The sequence below is a fragment of the Heloderma suspectum genome, chromosome 17 (genome assembly GCF_057233095.1).
Source record: "Heloderma suspectum isolate Gila_16-S chromosome 17, 16-S_ref, whole genome shotgun sequence".
NCBI classification, from domain to species: domain Eukaryota; kingdom Metazoa; phylum Chordata; class Lepidosauria; order Squamata; family Helodermatidae; genus Heloderma; species Heloderma suspectum.
In genome coordinates, this window is record NC_139474.1 from 12036057 (window position 1) to 12063796 (window position 27740).

At 51.1% G+C, this 27740-nt stretch overlaps 1 protein-coding gene across 1 annotated transcript; it reads left to right on the forward strand.

The window, feature by feature from the left end:
* The first annotated feature begins 8180 nt into the window (after positions 1-8180).
* On the forward strand, positions 8181-12565 carry KRTCAP2 (keratinocyte associated protein 2). The gene is made up of 5 exons (XM_084824699.1): positions 8181-8298; positions 9330-9484; positions 11168-11231; positions 11383-11449; positions 11973-12565. Exons 1-5 carry the CDS (start codon positions 8295-8297, stop codon positions 12091-12093), a joined length of 411 nt encoding a protein of 136 aa, XP_084680825.1. The 5' UTR covers positions 8181-8294; the 3' UTR covers positions 12094-12565.
* The last annotated feature ends 15175 nt before the right edge of the window (positions 12566-27740 follow it).

Here is a 27740-nt window from a genome sequence, read left to right on the forward strand (position 1 = left end):
CAGGAAATGGGGGGGGAAGGGAGGCAAGGTGAAAGGACATTTCTGCCAACAGTCACCCATTCTGGTCTTCTGCCATATGTACCCACCCGGACCCTAAGACCCCAGGTGTACCCGCCCGGACCCTAAGACCCCAGGTGTACCCGCCCGGACCCTAAGACCCCAGGTGTACCCGCCCGGACCCTAAGACCCCAGGTGTACCCGCCCGGACCCTAAGACCCCAGGTGTACCCGCCCGGACCCTAAGACCCCAGGTGTACCCGCCCGGACCCTAAGATCCCAGGTGTACCCGCCCGGACCCTAAGATCCCAGGTGTACCCGCCCGGACCCTAAGATCCCAGGTGTACCCGCCCGGACCCTAAGATCCCAGGTGTACCTGCCCAGAGCCTAAGATGCCCGGACCCTAAGATCCCATGTGTATTTAAAACCCCAGCTAGTAATTTCTGTGGACTGGTTTTGAAATAGAAATTCAGTAAAAAGTCACTAACAGCAGCTTGTTCTAGTGCTAATACGCCTGCGTTTATAAGTTCAGCAGCTCAGAGCACGCCGCTGTTAATAACTTCATAGAATTGGAAGGGGCCTGTAAGACCATCAGGCCCAACCCCCTGCTCAGTGCAGGAATCCAAGTCAAAGCCTCCCTGGCAGGTGGCTGTCCAGCCTTGTCTTGAAGGCCTCCGGGGTGGGAGCGCCTGCCACCTCCCCAGGGAATGGGTTCCATCATCTTATCAAGCATTCTGTTTGGTGTCCAGCTAGCTGCCTGCAGGAAACCCCCAACCAGGACATGAGTGTACTGGCGGTCTCCTGTTCATGTTCCCCAGCAACTGATATAGAGGCAGCATATAGCTACCAGGACTAATAACCATGTATAGCCTTCTGTTCCATTAATGTGTCCAATTGGCTTTTAAAGCCACCCAAGTTGGTGGCCGTCACTATGTCTTGTGGGAGCAAACGCCATTATGTGCTGTGCAAAGGGGTTTCTTTTTATCTGTCCTGAATCTCTCACCATTCAGATTCATGGCAGGACGACACAGGGTTCCTACAAGGCAGGTTCTGGAATATAAATTCTGTACACCAAGCTCATAAACAGCCACTTGCCCAGTCACCTGGGGCGAGTAGCAGTCATCTCCAGCAGACCACGGAAGAAAAGGTTTGCTAGCTGGAAGAGAACTGCTTCCCACCCACTTGCCCACCCCTTTTGATCACTAATTTCCAAACTGTGCTCCAGAGAATTGTCATTCCTTAGGAACTCATTGGGGTCTTCAAAACTGGAAATCAGTAATGGACACTCAAAGTTTCCTCAAAAGAGAGATTACGCACAACTCTGCTACCGCCCTTCCCCTATAATCTGCGGCCACTGCACAGATGGGAAGATTTCAGTTTTGTGGGATCTACTTTTGTTTTTTTATGAAAACCCCAAGATCTACCACCTGGTGCAAAAGGCGCACACCAAGAATTAAAGAACTCCGAGCCCCGGAATCTGTTCCAAGTACCAGAACTGAACTCACAGAGCTCACAGCCCCTTCCCTACAAAAAAATCCACTCCCAGTTACCTCAAACGTTCTTCATTTAAGAAGTATAATTTGCTGGGAAAGGCAGGCTATTTTGTTACTGCTGTTATTCAACTGGGAGTCAGAAATCATTGGTGATCTACTGCAGATCACCCAGAGATCTATCAGTTGATCCACATCGACCTTCTGGCCATCCTTCATTCTAGATTGCCCTCATGGTTCTCAATGGGGCAACAGTGAAGTCACAAGGACCTGGCAGCATGAACCAATCATGCCAACATTTCCCAGAACCCTTTGCAACATGCAGGGGTTCCATGGCGGGGTGCCGGATGGACAAATTCACATGGGAAGTGTGCCCTGAGGGTAGAACGAAAGAAACTCCAGTGTGTAGAATTATAATGATCTTATAAAAACAAGACTCCAGAAGAAAAGTGCCATTGCTCATGTCAGCTGAAATGGTACCACCTATGCACAAGAGAGAGAGATCAGGGGGCTTTGGGAAAACCCAATGTTCACAGAAGTATAACAAATATTTAGGGAGGGAAACCCTAAGAGTGGGGGAAGCCCCACCCCAAACTGCTCAATGCCGACTGAGTGTGGTCAATAGTCATGGGATAGATAGTGACTGAATGTTTGGCGGGGGTGGGGGGCCTGGGGAGAAGAGGAACTCGAATGGAGTATCGTAAAAAGGGGCATGGCTGGCTGGAACCCAGAAAAGGAGCACTCCACACTGCAACAGTCTGTTGCAGGTCCCACTTGTATATTATTACTAGCAATATTATTAATAATATTAATTATTTTGCCCTTCCTCCCATATAGGCGGTGTGTGTGTCACCCCTTTATATCCATACAACAACAATGCGAGACAGGTGAGGCTGAAAGGACATGCCTGGCTCAAACCCCCACACTCAGTAAGCATTGGAGCAGAGTGGGGTTTTGAACCCAAGATAAACATCACAGCACGAGGGAGACCAAGCTGCCCCGTACATCAGCCAGAGAAGAAACAGCTGCCGGGAGCTTGTGCCACCCTTCCTTTCCAGGAAGAATGCCGATAAGAACTCTAAAGCTAAGAACCGGGGCCTGAGTTTTGCGTCTTCTTTTTTTCCCTCCTCCCTCCCAATCCCTTTTCCTTTTGTGTCGTGTCTTTTAGATTGCAAGCCTGAGGGCAGGGGCTGTCTCATTAATTTCTGCAAGCCGCTTTGGAAGACTTTTTTGGGTGACGAGCATAAATAAATAAATAAATAAATAAATACTAATAGTGACTAGCTGTCCTATCATACTCGGGAGTGTTCAAAGCACTTCAGTGATCTTCACGACTGCCCTGTAAAGCAGGTTACTGTAACCACCCCATTTGCAGATGTGGGTTGGGGTGTGAGCGTTGAGGAGTAGTAAGCTGCTTTGGGGAAACTGCAGGAGCAGTAGAAGAGAGGAGACCTGAAACTGAGACCCTTTGTCTCTTCTTGGAGAAAAATGCCCCTGAGCATGCACAGAGGGCCACTCTCCCTGTTGGGTCTCCACGGTAAAATTGTGCACATCTGAGACTGGTGGGTGCTAGATGGGTGGCAGGAAGATGAGCACCAGCCAGCCTTCAAGTCAGTTTGTAGCTCTCTCTGCCCTCCTGCAACCCTCAGTCCCTTTCAACTACGTCATCTGCTTGATTGGGGCAATGATCCTCAAGTCCCTCTGACTAATACAAGAATGCATTACGTTGCCTTAGATCGAGTCAGACCTTCCGTTCATCAAGTACTACAGACACCAAGAGAAGATCCAATGTCAGCCCTATGTAGAGTAGATCCACTGAAATGAATGGGACTTACGTCAGCCATGACTAATTTAGGTCCCATTCATTTCAATGGGTCTACTCTACATAGGACAAACATTGGATACTGTCCCAGAAATAGACAACCTGGGGTGCTCTGATGTTTTGGACTCCAACTCCCATAAGCCCCAGCTAGCAAGGTCAATTGTAAGGGATAATGGGACCCGTAGACCAAAACACTTGGAGGGCACGAGGTTGCCTGTGCCTGGGCTGCACAGATTGGCAGCGTCTCCCCAAGATTTCAGGCAGGATTTCTTCCTAGCCCTACCTGGAGGTGCTGGGGATTGAACCTGGAACCTTCTGCATCCAAAGCAGGGGCTCTGCTGCCGTGCTACGGCCCTGCTCTTAAACATAAATCAAGATTCCAGTCCTCATGATTCTGTATAAAGGCCTGTTTTCAACACAAACACAAGGAGCTGCCTTTGACCAAGTCAGACCATTAAGTCCATCTACCTCCATGACATCTAGAGGGCAACTTTTGGCTCTCCAGATGTTGTTAGACTACAACTCCCATCATCCCTGACCATAGGCAATGCTGGCCGGGGCTGATGGAGGTCTGAATCCAGCAACACTTGAAAAGACACAAGTTGCCCACCCTTGATCCACACTGACTTGCACTGGCTCTCCAGGGTTTCAGGCAGGGGTTTTTTCCCAGCCCTACCTGAAGATGCCAGGAATTGAACCTGGGACCTTCCGCATGCAGAGCAGGGGCTCGACCCCTAAGCTATGGCCCTTCTCATCAGGGCCTAGGAGACACTGTCATGCACACCCCAACGTGTCCCTAATTATAGCGTACTTTTTGTGAGGATGTTCATTGTAAGCAGGCTTGAAAAGCAGCTAGGGTCAGACCATGGGCCCAAATCTGGCACCCCACAGCCCAGGGGGTTACCAAATGACCACCCAGAGTGTGGCAGGTAATGAGGGCATCAGGGCAGCAAGATTTTAGTTTTGTTGCTGTTCTTCGCACATGTCAGGAAGGTAGTTTGGGACAGGTATCAGAAATATGAGTTGTGTGCTTTGCAACTGAAGTAATTCACATAGCTGTCTAAAGGGAGGCCCATAAGACCATTAATTCCGGGGTCTAAAATGGTTTATTTGCACCACTGCTGAAAAGCAATCTTGGCTGAAAAGCGGGGTCTAAATGTGTCATGGTGGGTGTGACTTCCAGACAGACTTAGATCCTGCCATGTGCTCTTTTTAAAAATATAAATGCAGGCTATGCTGATGGTTGCAACTGGGCAGAAAAGTGAGGAAGGAGATTAGGCATAGGTATCTTTTTGAGCTCACCCTCTGGAAAAATGTAAACTAACAACAAAGAAGTGGCAGAGAGGGCATCTGAGTGTGTGTAAAGCGCCTCTCCTTTGCTGTTGGGTAAATGCAAACATTCAGTCTGGGATTCAGAGGGAGCAGATTTCCAAACTGGAACGTACACCTTGTAGATAAGAATTGAGCCCTGGAACTTATTTTAAAGTTTAAGGCCTACAGATGCATGAGGAATGTTAAGATGCACATGTCTGAGAGCGGGAACTTGCATGGTGAGAAATTTGTGTATGTAGGAAAGGTACCAATCAGGGTAGGGGCAGCTATCCAGATGTTTGGGACTACAACTTCCATCATCCCCAAACACAGCCCACACTGTCTGAGGCTGATGGGAGTTGCAGTCCAAAATATCTGGAGGGCACCGGATTGCCTACCACTCAGATCAGGGCAACTGTAGCTGCAACGCTATGCTTGCTTGCCCAGAAGTCAACACAACAGAACCCAGGAAGCAAAGCTTTCTGGAAAAAAACATGCACAGAATAGGGCTTTAAAATTATCAAAGGGTTGACACATCTCTCCAATAAGGGAAAGTTAAAGAAATCAGGGCTTTTCAGCTTACGGAGGGCAAAAGAGAGCACTGCGGAGGAGGGAAGGAATACTGAAAGGGGCTTATATACATTTAGGAACAGAGAAAGAGAGAGGAATTTACTCTCTCTGTTATTATACTAGAACTTCATTGGCAGTGACAGAGAAGTAAACACTCCATCACACAACGTATAGTTAACATACAAAACGTGGCAACGGCTTTATACAAAAATAATATGCAACTTCTCAGGAGGTTGACAAGCCCAGAGTTGGCGATCAGCCACAAAAGCTGAGCTGAACCTCCCTGTTAAGCGAGAGTCTACCCCGCAAATAGCAGATGCAAACCACCGAGAAAGGCCATCATGTCCGTGTTCTGCCTGGACAGTGTTAGTAACACACGATGCCAGACTAGCAGAGGGACCCTTGATGGATTCCTGACCCTGCATAAAATCCCTTTATGTTCTTGCAGGAATCCCTTTACGTTATTATTGTCGTTTCCCATGCAAAGTGGGTGGGTGGGTCCACCTTGCTGCTGCAGAGGAAGGAAGAGATTTCCAAAAGCTCTAGAAAGTGCTCTCTGTCCTTCCCCCTGCACCCACTTCCTCGGTGCTGTCTCCCCCCCCACCAACTTCCGCCCCGCTCCTGGCTGGGTCCAGATCAGACGCAGAGCCTGCCTTCTGTCCGGAGTTGCCCTCTGGCCGAGGCTGTCTAGGAAACAAGAGATTCCTGATCCCCGATCTGGAGAGCATGGCCAATTTTCCCCACCGCTGGTCACGGAGAGACCCCGCCTGCCTGTTACCAGCAGTTTGGCTGGCTGCCCGGGCCCTGCTGTGTCCCACCCAAGGGCATCTGTCCTTTGGGGAGGGGGGCTTTTCTGCCTTGGCAGTGCTCCCCTTCCCCAACTGTGGGCACATCCCTCGCATCTCTGTGGTTCTTTGCCAGCGCAAGGCACACCTGGTGTTCCAAGCCAAAGGAAGGCGGCACACGCACATGCACAAAAGGAGAGCCACCTTTACACCCCCCTCCTGGTGTCTGATCCTTGGCCCATGCTCCGTCCATCCATCTCTCTGGCTGCCTCCCAGCCAAGGTTTCCCCACCTCGAGATTTGCCCCGGCCTCAGGCATCCCCTCCCGGGAGACGGGCACTCACCTTGCCCACCACTCGCCGGGATGCCATCTCTCTCTCTCTTTTCTGTCAGCTTGGCGAAAGGGAGCAGACAAAGCACCAGGGAGAGAGAGAAGGGCGGGAGGAAAGAGGGAGGGAGGCGGGAGGAGGAGGCGCAAGCAGGGAGACAGCCACGGCTGGACCAGGGGCCTGGCAGGCAGCCCTGGAGGAGGTTGCCATGGTGACACAGGGATGTGCTCGGATGCTCACAGCATCCTTGCTCAGCCCCAAAGGAAGAAGAGGAGTCCAGGGAGATCGGAGGGAAAAGGCGGCGGCGACGGGGGGGGGGGGGTTGAATATGCGTGCCTTCCTAAGCTAGATACCAACAGCGGAAGAAGAGACAACACCCATGGGGGGGGGTGAAGGGGGGGCAATTGCCAGATTTAGAGGGGAGACTTTTTCATCCTAGCAGCAGCAACATGGATAACGAATCATGCCGACGCAGACTAAGACAATAGGGTGCCAGTGCTATTTCGTGGATAGCCCCCCCAAACGCCCCCCCCATTAGTCGCTGCAGGGCATATTCATCCCCACCTCCTCCTCCCCACATTACATTGCACACGGGTTTATTTTTTTCCATCCCGCATCTCCTCTCCTCTCGTGTCTACACTCCCCCCCCCCATTTTCTATGCACTGCATCGCACGCCCACCCACCCCCACGCCCGGTTCTCACACTGATGCGGACGAGGGCATCCATGATCGAGGTGAAGGAGTGCAGATCCTCGCCTTCAGCCATGTCTCCCGTGGGGAAGCGGGGCTCCCGGCCTCTGCACCCCCTGCTCCGCTCCGCCCCGGTTCCGAACGCCTCGGACTATTGCTGCCGACAGCCGAGCCGTCGGGGAGTGTTTGGCGGGGGGGGGAGCAATGCGCATGCTCATCAGGAGAGGCTCAACCCAACGCGCCCTTCCTCCTTCTCCCCCCGCCAGCTTTGAAGTGCTGGTGATGGCGGGGTGGGGGCTGGATTATTAATTATTAGCATTGCATATACAGCGCGATGGATGCACATGAGGCTTGACGGAGGAACAAAAGCAAGCCGAGGAGGAAGGGGAAAGACTCCCGCCCCGAGGAGCTTCCAGTTTTAGCGCGACATGCAAGCCCAAGGGTGCGGTCCTTTTAGCTAATCTTCTTAGCAGGTTTGGGGTAAAATCCAACGTAAGCCCCACCTAGAGGAGACCCACAAAAATGACTGGGACTTGAGTTAGTCATGTCTAACTTAAGTCCCATTCATTTCAGTGGGTCTTCTGTAAGTAGGACTTATGTTGGATTTTACCCTTTGGCCCCGGAGCCTGTTTTCACAACGCCAGGGGCTCAGTCTTGGCTTAGGCAAAGCACTGATAAAAAGGGGGCCTTTAGACCTATGCAGAGTGACTTTCCTCGCCTGCACGGAATAATGTTGCCGACGCCAGCCTGGAGCTAGAGCTTCTAAAAGCGCCACACCTGACATCGTTAGCGAGTTTTTTCAGCTCGACTGCCACTTTACTGTAGTATTTGGCCGGGCAAATAGTCCTCGTGGGTGAGGGGGGACTCGAACCTGCGACTCCCTAACCCGGCCAGTGCTTCTGCTACCTTAGACTCCTTTGTTCGAGGCCTCCGGGAAGCGTGGAAGAATAAGAACGTGCGCGCATGCGCCCTCTGGCGGCGTGCCCCAGGAAAATCAACGCGGCTTATCTGTAATGATGCTCCGCGGCCGCTAGATGGCACACACTGCCGCCCATGCGGAAAACGCCGGAACGCGCTCCACCCTGCCCTCGGGTGAAGGGAAGGAGGGCTTACTACGCACGCGCGGAAACAAAATCACACGTCTCCTCTCGGAGCTGCGGGCAGTCCCGCGCGTGCGCGCCACGAAGCTTTCCTCCAGGCGGCGCATGCGCAGGGGAAAAAGAACGCGGGGACTTTGGTTCAAATCAGGGGGCATTGCATTGCTTCTAAACGGACGGAGTGGGGGGCGCCTCGCGGTGCATTATGGGTAAGGTGGCATTATGGAAGGAGGGCGCGGGGGCAATGACATTAATGCACTTTATTCAGGAGAGGCATGAGCGCTGAGAAATGTGCTGACACGTTTGCTAACAGCTCCTTTTGCATGCTCACGGTGCATTGTGGGTAATGTGGCATTGTGGGTAATGTGGGATAGGGAGGGGGCGCTGTACCATGGCTAAGGTGGGTCTCCCAATCCCTCTTGGCCGTGCCAAGTTGCCAGCCATGGCATTCCGTGCCAGTATTTTGCCATCAGCTCTGCCTCCTTGGCATACTCACGGTGCATTGTGGGTAATGAGCATTCTGGGTAATGTGGCACTGGAAGGAGGGAGTGGGGAGGTGGATGTTGTACTGTTGCTAAGGCGGGCCTTGCCGGTCCCTGGCCATGCCAAACTGCTGGGCACTCCCGTTGTGCTGAGGTTTTGCTCCCATGCTAAAGGTGCATTCTGAGTAATGGAGTATTATGGGCAGGGGGGCACTGGCAGAAGGAAATGGGGAGGGGGCACATTACCACTGCTAAGGTGGCTCTCACCAAGCCCTCCTGGCCATGCCAGTCAGCCATCTGCGCCCATCCTTTGCCATCAGCTGTGCCCCTTTGCATGCTCAGGGTGCATTGTGAGTAATGTGGCATGGGAAGGGGAGCGCTGGATCGTGACTAAAGTGTGTCTTTCCAATCTGCTGGGCACTGCTCTCTGGGCCAAGGTTTTGCTATCATGCTAAGAGTGTGCTATGGGCAACGTGGCATCAGGAAGGCGGACACTATACGGTGGTTAAGGTGGGCCTCCCAAACACATCCACCTGCTAGGCGCTGACATGCTGTGCCAAGAATTTTGCTGTGAAGTGGTGTCTCTGGCATCCTAAGAAAGGTTGTGCTGTCCGCAGCCAGATCGTGGTGCCACCCTGCACTGGTTGCACCACTACAAGGAGTGCCTGTATGGATACGCTATCCAGCCTCTGCACATATTATAGCTGTGACGACCGGGTTCTCCTGCCAGCGGTGACCCTCTCTTTCTGTCTCCCCAGCTGTTGGCACGGGCATGTCTTTGGTCCTCTCCTCGCTGCTCTCTCTCCTGCTGTTCACGGGAATGCAGATGTACAGCCGCCAACTGGCCTCCAGCGAGTGGTTGACCATCCAAGGGGGCCTCCTGGGCTCTGCCCTCTTCATCTTCTCTCTTACAATATCCTCAACACAGCCTGCTTGGGGATGGGTGGGGGTGGGGGTCAGCGGGGTTGGGATTATCAGGGGTTGCCACCTTTTGGCATCACTTGATCCAGACAAACACACACACACACAATGATTCCAGATATGCTCAACTACAGCTCCTAGCATCTCCAAGCAAGCTTTCACTTTCCACAGAACTGTTGATGCAGCCAGAAGAACTTGAAAGCTTGCTTCAGTTTGTCTCCGATCTTTTAGGACCTAACATTTCTGTAGTCCTAAAAACAGGATGACATTCATGTTAATTCTGGATTTTAAACCCCGCCTCCCCAATGGACTAACACAGCTACCTGTAATTTTTTTCCATGCAAGCAGAAATCTAGCACATTAGGGAGAGACTGAGTGTTATTTTCCAGCTGTACTAGTTTTCTATTTGCAGGGAGTTGGGTTTTGTGTGTGGGGTGTGTGTTAATATAGCTTAGTGCTCTGAAATATGGTGCCCCCCACCTGCACCTTGAAGTGATATAGTCCTACCACCATGTTGCCCTACAGGAACAGGTCCAGTGTTAAAGCCTTACATTGTGCTCTTTTCAAGATGAGTTATCACCTGTAAGGCTTGCAAGTATTTCCTGGTCTTGAAAGGAGCAGTTCCCAACTGTAGTTTGTTGTTGTTGTTGATGATGATGACAGGGGAATTTAGTAATTTCAGAAATTTTAAAACTTTTTTTATTATAAAATTTCAACAAAGGGAAAGAAGGAAAGAGAGAGAGAGAAAGACAGACAGACAGAAAATGTGGCAACATTGATTTGAATATATCGATTTCAATGCATAGATAGATAGAAAAATATAGGTTTCTAAGAATTATACATACACTTCAACAAAAGCAAACCAAATATCCAAATAAGTATCCATTCACAGGTGGCATCTATACACCACCCATTAAAATGTTGAAAGCATTGTAAGGTCTTCAATCCATTTCATTATAGAAGGTGAGTATTTATCCTTCCAGTGTTGTGGTATCTGTCTTTTAGCTGTCAGAAGGATGCAGAGAATCTATTTGTGCTGATTGTGCGTTAACTTCCAGGAAGCAGGTAGATAATTTAAACAGCGAGTGCATCAGTAAATATTAAGAAGTGTTCTAGTGAACAAAATATATCCATATAAGAAGTTCCTCCCAATCTCAGAGAGTGACTGGGTTCACACAACACACTAACCTACACTCAGTGGTTGAGTTTGGGTTGAACCGTGAGTTGTTTGTCGAACCGTTGGATATAATGTTGTCTGAACCCAGGACATTTTCTGCAGGGTGGCTTCCTAAACATGCAGTGTGACCTATTTTTCTCGAACAATCCACCTTGAGAACCCATGGTTTATTGTTGGGTTATTCAGGGTGGTTAACAAGCCACGCTGCATGGTTAACAAGCCACCCTGGGGAAAATGTCCTGGACTGAGACAACACACTAACCCACGCTTTGACAAACAACCCACACTCAACCACAGAATGTGGATTAGCGTGTTGTGTGAACAGCCCCAGTGAGTGTTGTGGCGGTTCACGCTATCGTGGGCAAGGCTGAGCTTATGGGGACCAAGGCTTAAGCGATGGAGAGGAAAGCATCTGGAGGTCTGCAGGACAGAGGGGGGGCTTCTCCTCACTTCCTGATGGTCTGCATGATGTTCCCCTTGACAACAAAATCTTTCCAGGCCTTCAACAACCTTGAAAGCTTGATCTTCGGCAAAGGATTCCAAGCTAAGATCTTCCCTGAAAGTAAGCCAAAAGTGTGGGGTTGGGGGGCAGGACAGGATAGGACTGACTGCCTTGTGTAGGGCAGCCAGCGGGCATTTTGGACTTTGGGGGCCAACCAGATGTGTTTCTGATTACTTCTTTCCACCCCATCTCCCCTCCTTTTCCTCCACAGTTATCACTTGCCTGTTGTTGGCCCTGTTTGCATCGGGATTGATTCACCGTGTCTGTGTCACCACCTGGTAAGGATCAGGGACTCAAAACATGGGGGACAGGGCAGGAGAGTTGGGATATCCCCAACAACGCACCTCAAAACAAATCTGGATCAAGGCAATCCAAATTCTAGCACAGCGTTCTCCAACTGTACTGCCACTAGGCTACAACTCCCAGTTCTGCACTCCTAAGAACAGAAGAGGAGCCCTGCTGGATCAGGCCAAGGATCCATCCAGTCCAGCATTCTGTTCACACAGTGGCCAACCAGCTGCCCACAGGAAACCCGCAAGCAGGACAGGAGTGCAACAGCACTCTCCCACCCATGTTTCCCAGCAACTGGTGTACATAGGCAGACTGCCTCTGATACTGGAGGTAGCTCATAGCCATCAGGACTAGGACCCATTGAGAGCCTTCTCCTCCAGGAATTTGTCTAACCCCCTTGGGCCATCACTACATCTTCAGTCTTTAAGGCGGCGACTTGTCTCCTGTGCATATGGCTTGTGACTGCAGACTGACTAACCGGACTAACCTCTCGGGCATCTGTTCCCCCAGTTTCATCTTCTCCATGGTGGCCCTCTATTACATCAACAAGATCTCCTCCACCCTGTACCAGTCGGCGACTCCCGCTCCTGTGCCTGCCAAGACCATCAGCAAAAGCAGGAAGAGGAATTGATGCCCGTGAACAACCCCCTGGCTGGCGGGGGGTGGGGGGGGGGAATGGAAAAGGTGGATTCCAGCTCAGCAAAATCCAAACACTCAATAAAACATGGTTTTTCTAACACAAAAAATACAACCACCACCCTGGCATCTTCTGTTTCCTTAGGAGGGGACCCTTCTTTTTCTCCTTTACTGATATAGGTCTTTATATATCAGGGGTGTTGAACCTCAGGCACCAAATTCAGCCCTCCTGCGGTCCTAATCTGGCCCGTTGGGGTCCCCCAGATGGCCACATCCCCTTCCCCTGGTCCTGCCCCCTTTCTCCAATCACTGACCATTTGGCGGTTTCCCAACTTCTACGCCGTTTCCCCCCTCCCCCTTCTAAAAAGTTGAAATGCCTCTATTAAGGCTCTGTTACTGGCGGTAAGTGCTTTGAGCTAAAATGGGCAGCTATTTTTGGACCCACCAGCATTGGAATGCCTCCTCCCCCACCACCAGCTTCTCCAAAATGGAGTTCAGCTCTCAGGCTGAAAGTGGTTCAACACCCTTGTTCTATACAGTGGTTTACAAAGAACAGGAGAGGCTTACAATTTTGGGGAAAAAATATACAAGAGAGAGAATACCAGAAGGGGTAAAGAGGGAAGGATCATACAATGATACACGCTTATCCCAGCTTTGTGTTTAAGCCAGGGGTTGGCAGCGTGAGGGCCTCCAGATGTTTGGCCTACAACTGCCATGGCTAGGGCTGATGGGAATTGTAGGCCAAGACATGAGGAGAACTGCAAGTTGCCCACCCCTGGCTTAAGCACTCACCTGTTGGCAGCAAGGAAAGACATACCGCCAAGAAGGAATGGTTGATACGGATGATCACAGCCCACCGCCTACCCACTCCTTTCCTCTAGATGCAGCTGGCATTGATTCGGTTGGTGGTACCTCGCCCCCCCCCCCGGTCCCAATCACATGGGGATTAGTCCCAGCGAATAAAGTGGGACGTACTTCTGAGTAAACCGTGCATAAGATGCGTCCCAGTGTACTGCAAAGGAGTAAGGCTTATTGACAAGGCTGAGCTGCAGGTACATTATTTTCTGCCCTTTCGCACAACAAGATCTGCAGCATCAGACTGGACATTTGTTTTAATGAAAGGACCACAGAAACATGGCTGACAAAAACCCAGAGGGAGGCAAGATACATAAGCCCTACACCAGTGTTCCCCAGCCTGGCTGGGGCATGCTGGGAGTTGTCCCAACACATTTGGAGAGCACAAGATTGGAGAAGGCCACCCTGGCGGACTTCCTGATCGGTTCCCATATCCAGAACAAACTCACCATCTTGAACTTCAAAGCCCACCGTGGACTTGCCCTCCTTATCTCTGTTTCATAGCCCAGTATGTCTGTGCCTGTAACCTTTGCTTCTCCAGCTCCCTCGAGCAGCTCAGAACAGCTGCACGATGACTGCTCTTTAAAACCCACCTTTTCTGCAAAGATCTTGGTACAACCCCCTAGTCCAAAACACCTGGAGGAGACCCAGTAGGAACAGGCTGCCCTATGGAAACAAACACATGTTCTCGCTGCTTACCTCTGCTTCCATTTCCTTCCCAATCCTGTTGTCTCGCCGTTGTTGGGTTATAGATTGTAAGATCCTGGGGGCAGAGACCTCTGCTTGTGCTTTGTACAGTTCCATGCATATTGGTAGCAGTACAAAATAAGAATAATATACTTTGCCTTCTGACTAGGCTAGGGCAGGGTTAATAGCATCCCCAGTATTGCAGAGGGGGCGCTGAGGCTCCATACAAGCTTCGAACTCAGTACTTCCAGAGTCACTCTTGCCCACTATGGTACACCAGCCTCCATATGCACCCAGTTTTGGTCCTTCCCCTTCTGTGCACACGCAAAGACCAGTAATATTCCCATCACCAGCACCATACCGGTCCTGGGGCTCAGACCACACTTCTGAGATCAGGTAGCCCCCAGCAGAGGGTGCTACAGGACTGACAAAATCTGAATTTCGAAGCATTGCAATTGAGAAATGAACCCAAGCCTGCCTTTTAAATCTGGGCTCTTCTTTGAGAAGGCATGTTAAGGATAACTTTGGGAGAGGGGTTGTCTCTAATGCAATGTTTCTTGAAGGGTAAGTGGGATGCATGCAGACCTATTTATTATTGTTATTAAAAATAATTATACACTTCACAAACATTTTCTTAGGAAGCCTTACAACAGTCCAGTAAAACAGGCCAGGATTATTACCCTCCTACTGCAGATTGGGGGAGACTGGAGGCTGAAAGAGTCTTGCCTCATGCTGGCTACTCAATTGATAGCAGAGAAGCAATTTGAACTGGAGAGAAGTAAATATTCTTTGGCACCAGATTTTATTCTCCTTTCCCAGCCAGCCATGCTGAAACCCTCCCTGCCCCACTGCTTTTTATCTTCACAAGAACCCTGTGAGGTAGCTTGGCCAGAAGATCCAAAGTCACCTAAGAAAGCTTCATGGTTAAGGGAAGGGGGATTTGAACACAGATTTTCATGGGCAGCAACTGACACAAACTGGGCTCTCACCTATGATGCTATTCCAGCTCATTCATTAACTAACTGGTTGGATTGCTGGCCTCTTTTGGACCTGTTTGAAAAGCTGCTTATTAATGAACCAGTGTTATCATTGGCCTCTCTGGAAATTTCAGTTTGGGAATGGAGGGGGGTGGCTGATGGCTGCAAGTCAGAACAGCAATTATACGATTACATTTATCTCCCACCTTTTTAACTCCAAGGAGCCCAAGGCGGCATACATGATCCTTCCCCTCTCAATTTTTGTCCTCACAACAACCCTGTGGGGTAGGTTAAGCTAAGAGTCAGTGAGTAGCCCAAAGTCATGTAGTGAGATTCATACCCGAGAGGGGACTAGAACCCAGATCTCTTGAGTCCCAGCACTCTAACCACTACACAACACTGGCTCTCATATGGAACATCCAGATTTGGAAGCAGTCTACCTTGGCATGTCAGTCACTGGGGCAAAAGGGGCAGGGCCAAAAAACTCAGCATATTATAGCTTCAAGCTCTCACTGCCAGGAACTCAGCCTTAAGGAGAGGCATTTCAACCTTTTAGAATGGGGAAAAACCTGCACGAAAGCCAGGAAGCCACCAAAATCATTTGAAATCCTTCCAATGATCCGGGGAAAGGGGGAGGGGCCTCTGGGTAACCCCAGAGGGCAGGATCGGGACCCCAGAGGGCCGGATATGGCCCCCAACAAGGCTTACTTCTATGTAGTCATGTGTAGGATTGCCCAGTGAGGCTACAATCTGGCCTCCCACAACATGGCACCCTCCTCCAGATGGGTTGGACTACATATCTCATAATCCCCAGCCAGCCTGGCCTGCAAGGTGATGGAAATTGTAGTCCACCGTGCCGAGAGGTTTGGGAAAGGCCGCTCTACACCCACGTGCCTGAGAGTACATTCCTATGGAAGTCACGCATGGGTCATAAGACGAACTTTCTCACCTATGGTGGACGGCCCTCCTTAAATAAAAAAATGTGAACATGTCCCCCCACGATGGTCTCTCTCTCTTGAATTCCAGCCTGGGGGGGGGCGCTGCAATTCGTGCCTGGCCTTCCCCCCCCCCAACTACGTACAATCTTGCCACAAACCTGCCCCAGGTACAGTCCAACCCCACCTTGGCCCTCCAACGCAAGGCCTTCCCCATCTCTGCTCTGACCTCTGCACCAGGCCCTAGGGAAGCAGTAGTGGGCGGTGGGGGAGAGAAGAGGGCTCAGCAACAGTGAGGGGGGGAATTAGCCCCTTCTCTGCTCCATCCAGAGGAAAACTGTTCAGAGCACTGTTTGTTTTGTAACTGAAACCACTCTGCAATTGCCTGCCTGGCTGCATTGAGGCAAATCGCAGCCGAAAATTGATCCCGTTTCATTGCTCTCCCCACTGGGGGCCGGGGGCGTCTCTTTCTTTCTGCAAGAGAAGCAGGGCCACAACAAAGAAGGGGCGGCGACGGCAATCCCGCTACACCTAGTGCAAAAGCGGGCATGGGAAACCCGATCACAAGCAGCCTGTCTTTTCTTAAAACAATGCAACGTGTTTCTCTTTTCAGTATGTAATTCTCAAGCTGGAAAGCCCAGGATCAAAAAGCTTGCTCAGAGGCTTGGTGTGGGCAGCAGGTTAGACAAGGCAGGGAACCCATTGCACCTTTTCATTGGCCTAACACAAGAGAACCAGCATGGCACAACCAAAGTGCTTAAGAGTGTTGGACTAGGACTAGAAACATCTGGGTTCAACCTACCCCTCCAGCCATGACAGCCACTGGGGGACCTGGAACCAGTCACCCATCGTCCCCAAATCCCCTTTTCTCCTCAGACTCACACTGTTTCAGACTCACACTGACTCACAACACAGCTGGATTGGCTGGGTTGTGTTGTTGTTTTTAACTCGGCGTATGTCTCACAGCTCTGGAAGACAACATGGATGAGTTGCCTGCCTGCCTCAGGGGGGTCTGTGTCTCAGAGGTTGAACCCAGAGTTTGCAACGCTGGTCACAAGGTATTTTGGGGTGGGGCAGATGTTGAAGAGGCCAAACCGCTCCAAACTGCAGCATCTGGGGGGGCAGGGAGGGATAGGGAGAGAAAAACAGGCAAAGACTGCAATTCTGCAGGCATGTTTTGGAGAAAACACGTGTAAGGAAAGGGACGGGGGCGGGGGGAGACAGATATTTGATGGGGGGGGAAAGTTACACCATTTTTGTGCAGAGTGCAGAGTGTGAACAGCAGTGGTCGAGCTGGCAACTCCAACAGAATCTTTGAAATCTTCTCTCCCAAAATATACCACCCAGAAAAGAGATTGCTGTAACGCTTTTACAGGACCCACAGGCACTACCTGACTACTAGTGCAAAGGGGGAATCAGCCAGGGTATTCCGCAGAAGGCAAGCTATTCCACCCCACTCTTTCCCAACATGAGACATGGATGTGCCAGTGATGTTTGTTTAGACCTGCACGCACAGCCAGGAAAAATCCAAGGAAAACTGGACAGGTTGGAGCAGGCCTGAGCATTGAGAATCTATTTACTTGGAGTTTAAAATGAGGCTGGAAATTCTCTCCCCGTCTTTCTCCAGAGGGGTTGGAGGCAGGGTTGTAAAAACACCACTTGCCCGACTCGCCTGGGGCAGCTGAAGACTTGGATCTAGGTGACCAGACACAGATTATTATATTTTTTGTAAATTGGTAGGGAGTGGCGTCTTTTTCACTTTCTGCCCTTTGTGCTGTGCTGCAAGTGACTTAGACTAGTATGTATGGGCTTGCCAGGAGAGGTGGAAAAGCCTTGAGGGGCGGCAACTTGCGGTAGATCGATTTGCAAGGCTAGTTAGAGCTGGAAGAAGTGGAGGAGGAGAGACCATTTCCCCGAGATGGACCTGCCATCTCCTCCTCTCTCCAAAAAGAGCTCCTAAGGACCACAGCTCAGTGGTACAGCACCTGCTTTGCATGCAAAAGGTCCAAGGTTCAATCCCTGGCCCCTCCAGCTAAGGCAGGAAAGAACTCCTGTCTGACAGTTGTACACTAGATGGACCTGTCTAGACTTGGAAGGCAGCAGTTTTCTCCTAGGTTACTTAATAGGATGGTGGCGCCGACGTTGACTTGGCAATCCTTTGCCCACTTCTCCAGGAGTAAGTCCCTCCAATAGAGGCTGGTGGCCCCAATGCCTGTGGGGTGGTGAATCCACTCCAAGTTTCGGTCAGAACCGGCCAGAACTCTAAAGAAGCGATCCAAGGTGCAAAGCTGTGTGAAGAAGTCCTTCCTTTCCTCTGTCCTGAATCTCCTGCCAATCCGCTTCATGGGGGTTCTAGTATGATGAGAAAGGGAGGACAGCAAGGCCTCCCAAGACGGACCGGGCCTCTTATCTCGTGCGTCTTTGTTCGTCGGCTACCTTGCAAGAGACGGAGCCCATCCAGAGGTTCATCTTGCCAGGAGAACAAAGGCACCCGCCCTGCTGTGCCAGATGGCACCACTCCTGGATCTGGACGGAGCGCTGATGGGTGGAGCAGGTGGGAGAGCCACGCCCAGGCCCAGGAGGCGAGGTGGGAACTCCTGTGCAGGTGCATTGTGTTGTCAGTCCAGCATGCGCACTCAGCACCCCCACAGCAAGAGCCTTGGTTTACGCGTGCACACACACACACACACGCACACACACACACACACACACACGTCAGCCTCTGTCAGGGCTACATATGCGCCCCCTCTTTGCTACCTAAGCCACTATTTGGCGAGTATACTGAGAATCTCTGTTAATAAAATAAAATGGTAAGAAGCTAGTCCTTATTATCCGTTTGAAATTCCCAGTGCATAGAAAGAAAGAAAAACAAGGCTGCTGGGACTCAAACCTGACTCCGTGTGTTACGTCAGCGTTCCAATCCAGGTTTGTTGGACTACAACTCCCATTACCCAGCCCCCATGTCATACTGTCGACAGTGGAAGAGCCAGGTGGCTCTCCTTCACCGGAGTTGTTTAAGCAGAGGCTGGCCTGCCCATCTGTCAGGGATACTGTCGTTGTGAGATTCCTGCGCCGAGCAGGTGGTCAGACTAGATGACCTCCGAGGACCCCTCCGAACCTAACGTTCTATGAATCTGCAAAAGCTCTGAGCTGCTCCTCCAAGCTGGGCCCAGCGTGATCTAGCTGGGCTGGTAGGACCAAGTGGCAGATTTAGCCTCCAGAACCTGCGTCAGAGATCAGCTCTCCCCCGCCCAACCTCGAGCCCACCTCAAGCATGCCCAGGCCTGTGGAGGTTGCCTTCTGGCTCAAGCCACCCCTCCTCAGCACAGGCAAAGGTCGGAGACGCGTGCGTAAGGCAGTTGGAGCAGTGACGTTCTGAAAACCAAGAGAGACAGAGTGAGAGGGGAAACACACCCCAGGCTGGGTTTCAGGGTGCGGGAGTTCTTTCCATGCGCTCCACCAACCCGGAGCGAAAACTACAGTAGCCCGAGCACACACCCCCGGCTTTCACCCCTCTCCTATTCCCAAACCTATCTTAAAGACAACAAACCCACCCTCTTCCCACCAGCAAAACACAGATGATTAATTCCTGGCCTTTTTCTCCTACTTTGTCACACCGTTCTGCAACAATCCCAGTGTAATCCAGGAAGGGGTTCCCAAAACAGGGTCAAATTCTCCATCGCAAGTCTCTTTCTGGCGACCACTGACCCCCTGGATGTCCAGCACAGAGCAAAATAACACCCCCACATAGGCACATTGACCTGAGTTCAAATCACTGTGGAGGCATCAGGTGTCCCTTCTGAGACATGCCCCACAGCTGTTTTTAGAAATCTACCATGCTGGAGTGGGGTGGGGAGTGGGGTGGGGAGTGGGGTGGGGAGTGGGGGGTGGGGAGATGATTTGGCTAAAATGGGGGGGATGAGTCGGACTTGATGATCTTATAGGCCCCTTCCAACCCTACTATTCTATGAATCCCCTTAATATGTGTCACCCCCCGCAATGCGCAGTAATTCAAGCACTGTTCCCCAAGTGTTGTACAGAATTCAGGAGATTTTGATTTCTATTTTTTTACTTAAACTTACATTTATATCCTGCCTCTGTTCCTCTTCCCAGGAACCCAAGGTGGCTTACATGGCTGTCCTCCTCTCCATTTTATATTTACAACAGCCCTGTGAAGTAGGTCGGCCCAAGAGTCAGTGACTGGCCCAAAGTCCCCCAGCGAGCTCCATGGCCGAGTGAGGACTGGAGACCAGATCATAGTGATTGTCGTGGGGTGTGGGCCCACAGATTATTTATTTATTCATTTCATTTCTATACCACCCAACAGCCAAAGCTCTCTGGGTGGTTCACACAAAATTAAAACCACAAAGTACGACAGAAAACAACATAAAATATGAACGCTTAAAACTACAATATAGAAGTACAACCAGAATAAAACCCAGCAGCAACCTCTCCACGGCAAATTGTCTACTCAGAAGGGACAGGCTGGGAACTTACACGGGCCACAGGTTCCCCATGCTTGGTCTGCTCCTTTTTATTTATTATTATTATTATTATTGTTGTTGTTGTTGTTGTTATTTATTAAATTTATTAATCGCCCATCTGGCTGATCACCCAGCCACTCTGGGCGATGTACAGCATACAATAAAACAGTTTAAAACAATAAAATTCTACAGTAAAAACATTTTCTAAAATACCCTAACCCACCCCAAATGCCTGCCTGAACAACCACGTTTTTAATGCATGACAGAAGCTTCTTTTTAAAGGCCACAGAAGGCCGGCTGGGGCCCATCCCCAGAGCGAACCCCATGTAACTCAGGGCAGGTGTGGCAGCGAATCTGCTGTCGGCGGGGCAGTGAATCCGCTCCGGGCTGCAGTCAGAACTCCGAAGGAGCTCTCCAAGGGGCAAAGCCGCCGGAGGCCGGGTCCTTTTGCGCGCAGACCACACCGCCCAAATGCAGCCCGGCTGCTCTCGAGGCCTGTGGCCTTTCGCAGCTGGCGAAGGAACAAGCTCTGGGCTCGCCCCAAGGGCAGCAGATCTGCCTGCCACAGTGAGGCAGATAGACGCCACCTCTTGCCGGGAGGCCCCGCCAGGTTTGCTGGCTTAGCATTTTGATAAGGCCCCCTGCCTACCCGCCCACCCGCCCGCCAGGAGCCTCTAGATCTAATGAGGCTGCATTCCTGGACAGATGCCCTGAGGGAGAACAAGCCCAGTTGCAGCTGTCTGCAGCACTGGCGGAGCTTGAAGGGCGCCCAGACTTCGCAAAGGGGGGGAAGGGAGGGGCACCCGGAAGGGAGCTGCCGACGGAGACACATGGAGTGTCTGGTTCTTCGACAGCAAGGGAAAGGCACTCTGTGCATGCCCAGAGAGTCTTCTGCAACGTCCCCGGTTGCTCTGCACCTCGACGGAGGTTTTCTCCAGCCCTCCTAATGCGAGAGGCTTCCGTCCTGAAGATGCTGGGGTTCAAACCGGAGGCCTTCTGCATGCCACTGGGCTGTGAGCCCTCCCCAAAATAATATCTGCAAACGAACTGTAGAGCTGCCAAGGGCACGCCATCGGTCCTTCCAGACCAGCACTGTCTACTCCAGAGGCACAGAACCTCTTTCATCCTGAGGGCTGCATTCTGTTCCGGAGAAGCTCCCGCGGGCCGCATGCCAGTGGTGCGCGGAGCTGAAGGCGAAAGAGGGCAGGGCCAAAACGCCAAGAGCAACTGCATATTTGAACTGCAACCGCTTGCTGCCAGCAATTAACCCTTAGGAGAGGCATTTCAACTTTTTTTTAATGTGCAGGGAGAACCGGGCACAAGCTAGGAAAAGCATTTGGTGTGCACAAAACGATTGGAGGTCAAGGGGAAGGGGTGGAGCCAGGGGAAGGGGCGTGGCCATCTGGGAAAACCCAGAGGACAAATTGTGACCCCGGGTGGGCCAGATGTGGCCCACAGCCTGACGTTCGACACCCCTGGTCTACTCTGACTGGGAGCGGCTACCCAAGGTCCCAGGCACGGCCTGTCCCATCCCCAGCTACCAGCGATCCTTTTAATTGGACATGCCAAAGACTGATCCAGAGGCTTGCTGCAGGCGACACCCCCATAAAGCCAATCACGGACAGGGTGAAGGCATTGTCCCCTTCTTTGCTAGGGCCACGGTGTTTTTCGCAGGTGGGGGCAAGCAAATACATACATAAATACATCAATGGGCAAAGCTTTCCCGAGGTTGGAGAAGCAGTAACGGGATGATGATGCTTCACCTGTTGAACTTCTGCCTGCTGTGCAGCTGTGAAAGGCCCAAGAGCCCTGCCCAGGGGTGGCTGGGCAAAGAAGGGTGGCAAATCCAGACGAATATGTATCCGGCAGGAGAAAGGAACAAAGCATTTCTTACTCAGAGACCGTGAAGGCTGGTGGCTCCAATTTCAGTGGGGCTGTGCATCCATTCTGGGTTTCAGTCAGAACCAGCCAGAACTCTAAAGGAGCTATCCAAGGTGCTGAACCCATAGGTATGAACATAAGAGCAGCCAGCCCTTGCTTGATCAGACCAAGGGTCCACTTAGTCTAGCACACTGAGTCAGCCCTCCCCAACATGGTGCCCTCCAGATGTTATGGACTACAATTCCCAGCATTCCTGACCATTGGCCATTATGGCAGAGGCTGATAGGAGTTGAAGTCCAAAGCATCTGGAGGGCACCAGGTTGGGGGCAGCTGCACTGAAGTAAACAGCTTCAGATGACTCGAACGAGTGAGCCAAGCTCTTTTTTATTCATGTTTTCATTTCTTTATTTCATTAAAAGGTTTCTAAACTGCCTTTCAGGATACCTTGCTCTGACAAGGCAGGGTATAACATTCTGTATCTATACAAAACCATCAAATCAAGACCACATGACACCACTTTTTAAAAGGAGCAATAGCCATTAATCCAGAGCAAAGCACTTAATTCAATGCAGATTGAAATAAAAGCATCCTAAGAAGTTCTTTTAAAAACCAAGAATGATGGGGCCACATGAATTTGCTGGGGGGAGGGAATTCCACAAACACAGGGCCACCACCGAGAAAGCCCTGCCAGCGACAGTCCAGGCAGCACGGCCTTGGAGCTGATCGTAAAGCTCCGGAAGACTCATTTCTGTCAGGGGAAGTCCAAAATAAGAAGTAGGCTGTGAAGGAAAGGATGGATGGGAGGGGAGGAGAGGGTAAAGTCTCACCAAACCAAGAAAATCCAGGCAAGGTGGAACGAAATTATAGCGTTTCGCTTCCCAGAAGTCAACACACAGCTATGACTGCACTAGTTGGCACAAGGGGTCAGTCCCATTCAGTTCTCTGTCTTCCCACAGATCCCCATCCTACACCAGACACCACGCCAACTTCTCTTTCAGCCACAATCCTAATCCGAGCAGGATGCAGAGGAAACCAGATGCTTCCTGCCGAAACCCACCTCGATTCTTCCGAACAGACAAATCTCACTGTTTCCTTTGCGGCTGATTCCCAGAACCAGGCACAGCAGTGTGTGTGTGTGTGTGTGTGTGTGTGTGTGTGGGGCGGGGGGGGGGAGGGCAGAGGGGCAGCACGCCTGTGTGCGGAGACCGAAACACTGCACACAACAGTACCCACAGCTTAGCGGTGCCTCCATTGGGTCTTGCGGCCTCAGGTTCGGGGAGACAGAGCTGTGCCCAGCAGGATTTATTTGTTTATTTCCTGCATTTTTATCCCACTTTTCAGACAGTTATTGCTTCCCAATGTGGCTCACCTGAATCAAAAGAGAGAGAGAGAGAGAGAGAGAGAGAGAGAGAGACTCTGCTATTAGGTTTACAAACTAAAAAGACAAGAGACACGCAAGGGAAGAGGGAATGGAGGGGAAAGGAAAAGATTAGTTTTGCAAGGCCAGAACAAGGTGGTAAGCTAGAAGCTGGAAAGAGAGCCAGTGTGGTATAGTGGTTAGAGCAGGGCCCCCCAATGTGGCCCCCATGGGCAGCCATAAAACCTTTTCTTAATTTTATTTTTTTCTGGTTTTTTTTTTTTAAACAATATGTTCATGGATTGTGTGTATCCATAGCAAGGAATACATATGAAACACATACAACTTCCTAGCAATTATACATGGGCTTCAACAAAAGTGGACCAAATATCCAAATAAGTATCCATCTGAAGGTGGCGTCTATACACCACCTGTTCAACTATTGAAAGTGTTGTAAGGTCCTTAGTCCATTGCAGTGTAGGAGGGGAGTGTTTATCCTTACAATGTTGTACAATCAGGCTTTTGGAAGTCAAAAGAGTACAGAGAATCCACTGATGCGGACCATATGTTAATTTCCACAAAGCAGGTAAGTAATTTAGGGCACAATCCTATCGGGGTAGGTGGCCAAGTCTGAAATCGGAGGCGACCGCCTATCCAATGCAGGGCAGGAGAAGCACGGAGGGGATCTTCCTCTCCGTGCTTCAGCTGCCCTGCATTCGCGGCTAGACAGCTGATTTCGGCTGTTTAGCTGCGGGAAGCAGGGGGCGGATGCTGGACGACACATAAGAGGCGTCAGAAAGGCACTTCTGTCCGCCCCGCCCCCAGAAACACCCCATTTTCACTGCTCTGCACTGCTCTTATGAGTGCGGAGCGCGGGGCTGATCCGCACTGCCTATGAGGCAGTGTGGGAGGGGGTGGAGGTCGGTTCCCAGGAACTGACCTATCTTATGGCCATCTAGCCTCTGACTAGTGGCCATAGGATTGTGCCCTTAAAAGAGCATGTACATCGGTGAATATTAAGGACTGTTCCAGTACAAAATTTAGCCGTATAATAACCTCCTCCCCCAAAGAAGCAACTACTGAACACTGCCAAAACATGTTTAAAAGAAGCATTAGCTGTATTGCACCACCAGCAATTAGCCAAATTAGACAAACCCTTATTAAAGAAACGTTGCAGTTTCTGATAGACTTGAAACAAACATTTTTGCTGAATAAGACACAGCCTAAGGTCCAGAGGCGCGACAGGTAAAGACACCAAAGCAGCAATCCACCGATTAGGCATTCCCTGGTGGTGCCCACAGCATGGTCTCAAGTTCATAAATGTGCCCATGGGTCCAGAAAGGTTGGGGACCCCTGGGTTAGAGAGTTGGACTGGGACTTGGGAGATCCGGGTTCTAGTCCCGACTTGGCCACTGGATGACTTTGGGCCAGTCGCTGACTCTCAGCCTAACCTACCTCACAGGGTTGTTGAGAGGATACAATGGAGAGGTGGAGCATGCAAGAAGCCTTGGGCTCCCTTGGAGCAATGAAGGCAGGATACAGATGTAATAATACACAGTCAGTTTAAAGGCGCTTGGATTGGGCTGGCCTTCCCTCGCTGCTCTTCCGTCTCGAATCGCAACTGGTGGTTCTTTGGCCAATGGGGTGTCCTTTCCCCGCTACATCTGCAGTCCCAGGGCTACGAGCAGATTGGAGCAGAGCATTTTTTCTGGCAGGGTGGGGGAAGCGAGCTCCCTGCAACTTCTCCAACTTCTCTCAACCTAGCTCTCCTCTGGATGAACAAGGTTGGTCTCCCCCTTGGCTTGACGTTATTGCTGGGAAGCACGGGGTGCAGCCTTATAAAAAGAGCCCGCTGGATCCAACCGAGGTCCATCTAGTCCAGCACTCTGTTCACACAGTGGCCAACCAGCTGCCCCCAGGAAACCCACAAGCAGGACAGGAGTGCAACAGCACCCTCCTGCCCACGTTCCTCAGCAACTGGTGTACACAGGCACACTGTCTGTGACACTGGAGGTAGCACAGAGCCATCAGGTCTAGTAGCCACTGGTAGCCTTCTGCTCCAGGAATGTGTCCGATCACCTTTTGAAGCCATCCAAATTGGTGGCCCTGGGTCTGGAAGAAGAAGAGGTTGCCCGCCAGGGCATGACCGCTGGATTTCCCCTGCTGCCCTTGGCAGGGTGCCCATTTCTTGCGTCACTCACTGGCCCACACATCAATGGGAACATCTGAGCAGCCAGTTCCCAGCGCCCGCTACGGCTTCACAAAGGGAGGCGGAGGCCGGGCAGCAGGGAAACACCCTCGAAGCGATGCCAGGCTACTAGAGTACGGCCACGGGACAGCAAGGCAGCTCCCTCCCTTCCCAACGCAATTCCTGCATTGGAAGAGCGGCAGGCTGACACCGCTTGGCACCCAGAAGGTGTACAGTGACGGCTGAGCGCATGGCATGGGAACACAGGAAGCCACGGCTAGCTCAGTACTGGCTGCACACTAACTGGCAGCATCTCTCCAGGCTTTCAGGCAGGAGCTTTTCCCCCACACCATCCTGCAGACGTGAACCTGGGATCTTCTGCACATGCCCCACCACTGAGCTATTATCCTTCCTCCAAAGGTAAAGCAAGATTCTAGTCCTCATTGTTCTGAATAAAGGGCCAATTCAAATAGGAACACTGGAAGCTGACCTTTACCAAATCAGTTCCATGGATCCATCTACCTTGCTATTGTCTGCACCAGGGGCAGGGAACCTCTTTCAGCTCTCGGGGGCCACATTCCAGTGGTAGGTGGAGCGAAAGCAGTGGGTGGAGCCGAAAATACAAAAAATACCTGCACATTTGAGTTTAAAGCTCTTCCTGCCAGCAACTAAGCCTTAGGAGAGGCATTTCAACCTTTTAGAGTAGTGAAAAACTGCACAAAAGCCAAAAGGTTACGACGTGGCGCGAACGTTGACATTCACCCCTGCCTCCAGTTTGTCTGCTGTTTTGCCTGTGTCAGTTTTGTTGATTGGAAGATTTTGAGATTGTAAGCTCCGCAGGGCAAAGCTTTGCCCTTTTGCCCTCTGTAAACCGCCATGCAGGCTGATGGTGCAATACGAATAAATACCTCAAGGGGAAGGGGAAAGAAATATAGGTTCTTGGGCACAGTTAGAAAAGCCCCATTTGTTAAAGTGGAGTGGGGCATCCTGGGTCGCCCCATCTCAAAAAGAAGGCCCAACAGAGCTGGAAAAGGTGAAGAAAAGGGCAACCAAGAAGAACGGGGTGGGTGGGTTGCAGCAGCTGTCCTAGGAGGAAAGGCTAAAGCAGGGGTGGAAAGAACTGAGCCTAGTGGGATCTACTCTCTCTGTGTGTATTGCTTTGACTAGGTTTTTGAGATCTATCAACTGGAGCCCTGTGTTTCAGTGTACCAGGCCTACACTTAAAGTTAAAGAAGGGTAAAGGGTACCCCTGAGCATATGTTCAGCCCAGGATCTTTGGTTTCATTGCCAGACCTGAGCTCTCAGCCTTTTCACATAAAACCCATTCCTGATTTCCCCACAAGTTGCCTTCCTTTTAGCAGACACACACATGTACACCACATAAACACACATATTTACAAACCACACAGAGACTTTTAACTGCTGCTGTTATTTCACAGTTGGTAGTCAGAAATCCTTGGCGATCTACTGAACGTCACCCAAAGATCTACCAACGTACTTCTGCCCAGGGCCGGCGTCAAGGCTAGGCCTGGTTGGTCACCTGCCGAGGGCCCACACCCCAGCAGGGGCCCACTGAGAAGAGCCCCCTGGACTTGCTCCTCCTCTTCACCCTTGCAACCCGCTGGTTCACCTGCCCCTCGCTTTGGCCCAGGCAACAGTGGTGGTGAGAAGGAGGAGGAGGAGATGCCACGGCCTATTTGCTCCCTGGCTCCCTGCCTGCCAAGCAAGCAAGCAGGAGCCATGGTGAGACAGAAGAGAAGCAAGAGCAGCTGGGGACCATGGCGGTGAAAAAGTAGATTTATGGAGGGAGAGGGCCCGTTGAGGGTTTTTTGCCCAAGGTCTCTCCAAAACCTGGAGCCAGCTCTATTTCTGCCCATGCCTGGGCTAAAACCTTTGGGGCTTTTTAGCTTAGAAAAAGGTAGAGGTGGTTGTTCCATTTAGTTCAGTTCAGTTTGAGGTTTATGAAATAATGAATGGTGTCGTCGTGTTCCCCGCCCCCACTGTGCCCTCCGCTCCTCTCCCTCTTTCATAAGGGTCACTGGATGAAGTTGATCAGCAGTCATGGACTGGGGAGAGACAAGCGAAAAAGGACTTCTTGGCACAATGCTTCATTAACTGACGGAACTCACTGCTGTAAGATGCAATGGCGACGACCAGTGGTTACATGCATCCTTTGCCTGCATTTCTAGGCTAAGCCCTGCATTGGAAGCGTTGTGGGGCTAACTTTTAAAACTTCCCTGTTTAAATCCCTGTTACTGATTGATGGTTGTAACTCCTG

Coding starts and splice junctions, on each gene's coding strand:
- KRTCAP2 (XM_084824699.1), top strand. Junction 11,232..11,382: donor AGCTAAGATCTTCCCTGAAA/GTAAGCCAAAAG, acceptor TTTCCTCCACAG/TTATCACTTGCCTGTTGTTG. Junction 11,450..11,972: donor CGTGTCTGTGTCACCACCTG/GTAAGGATCAGG, acceptor CTGTTCCCCCAG/TTTCATCTTCTCCATGGTGG.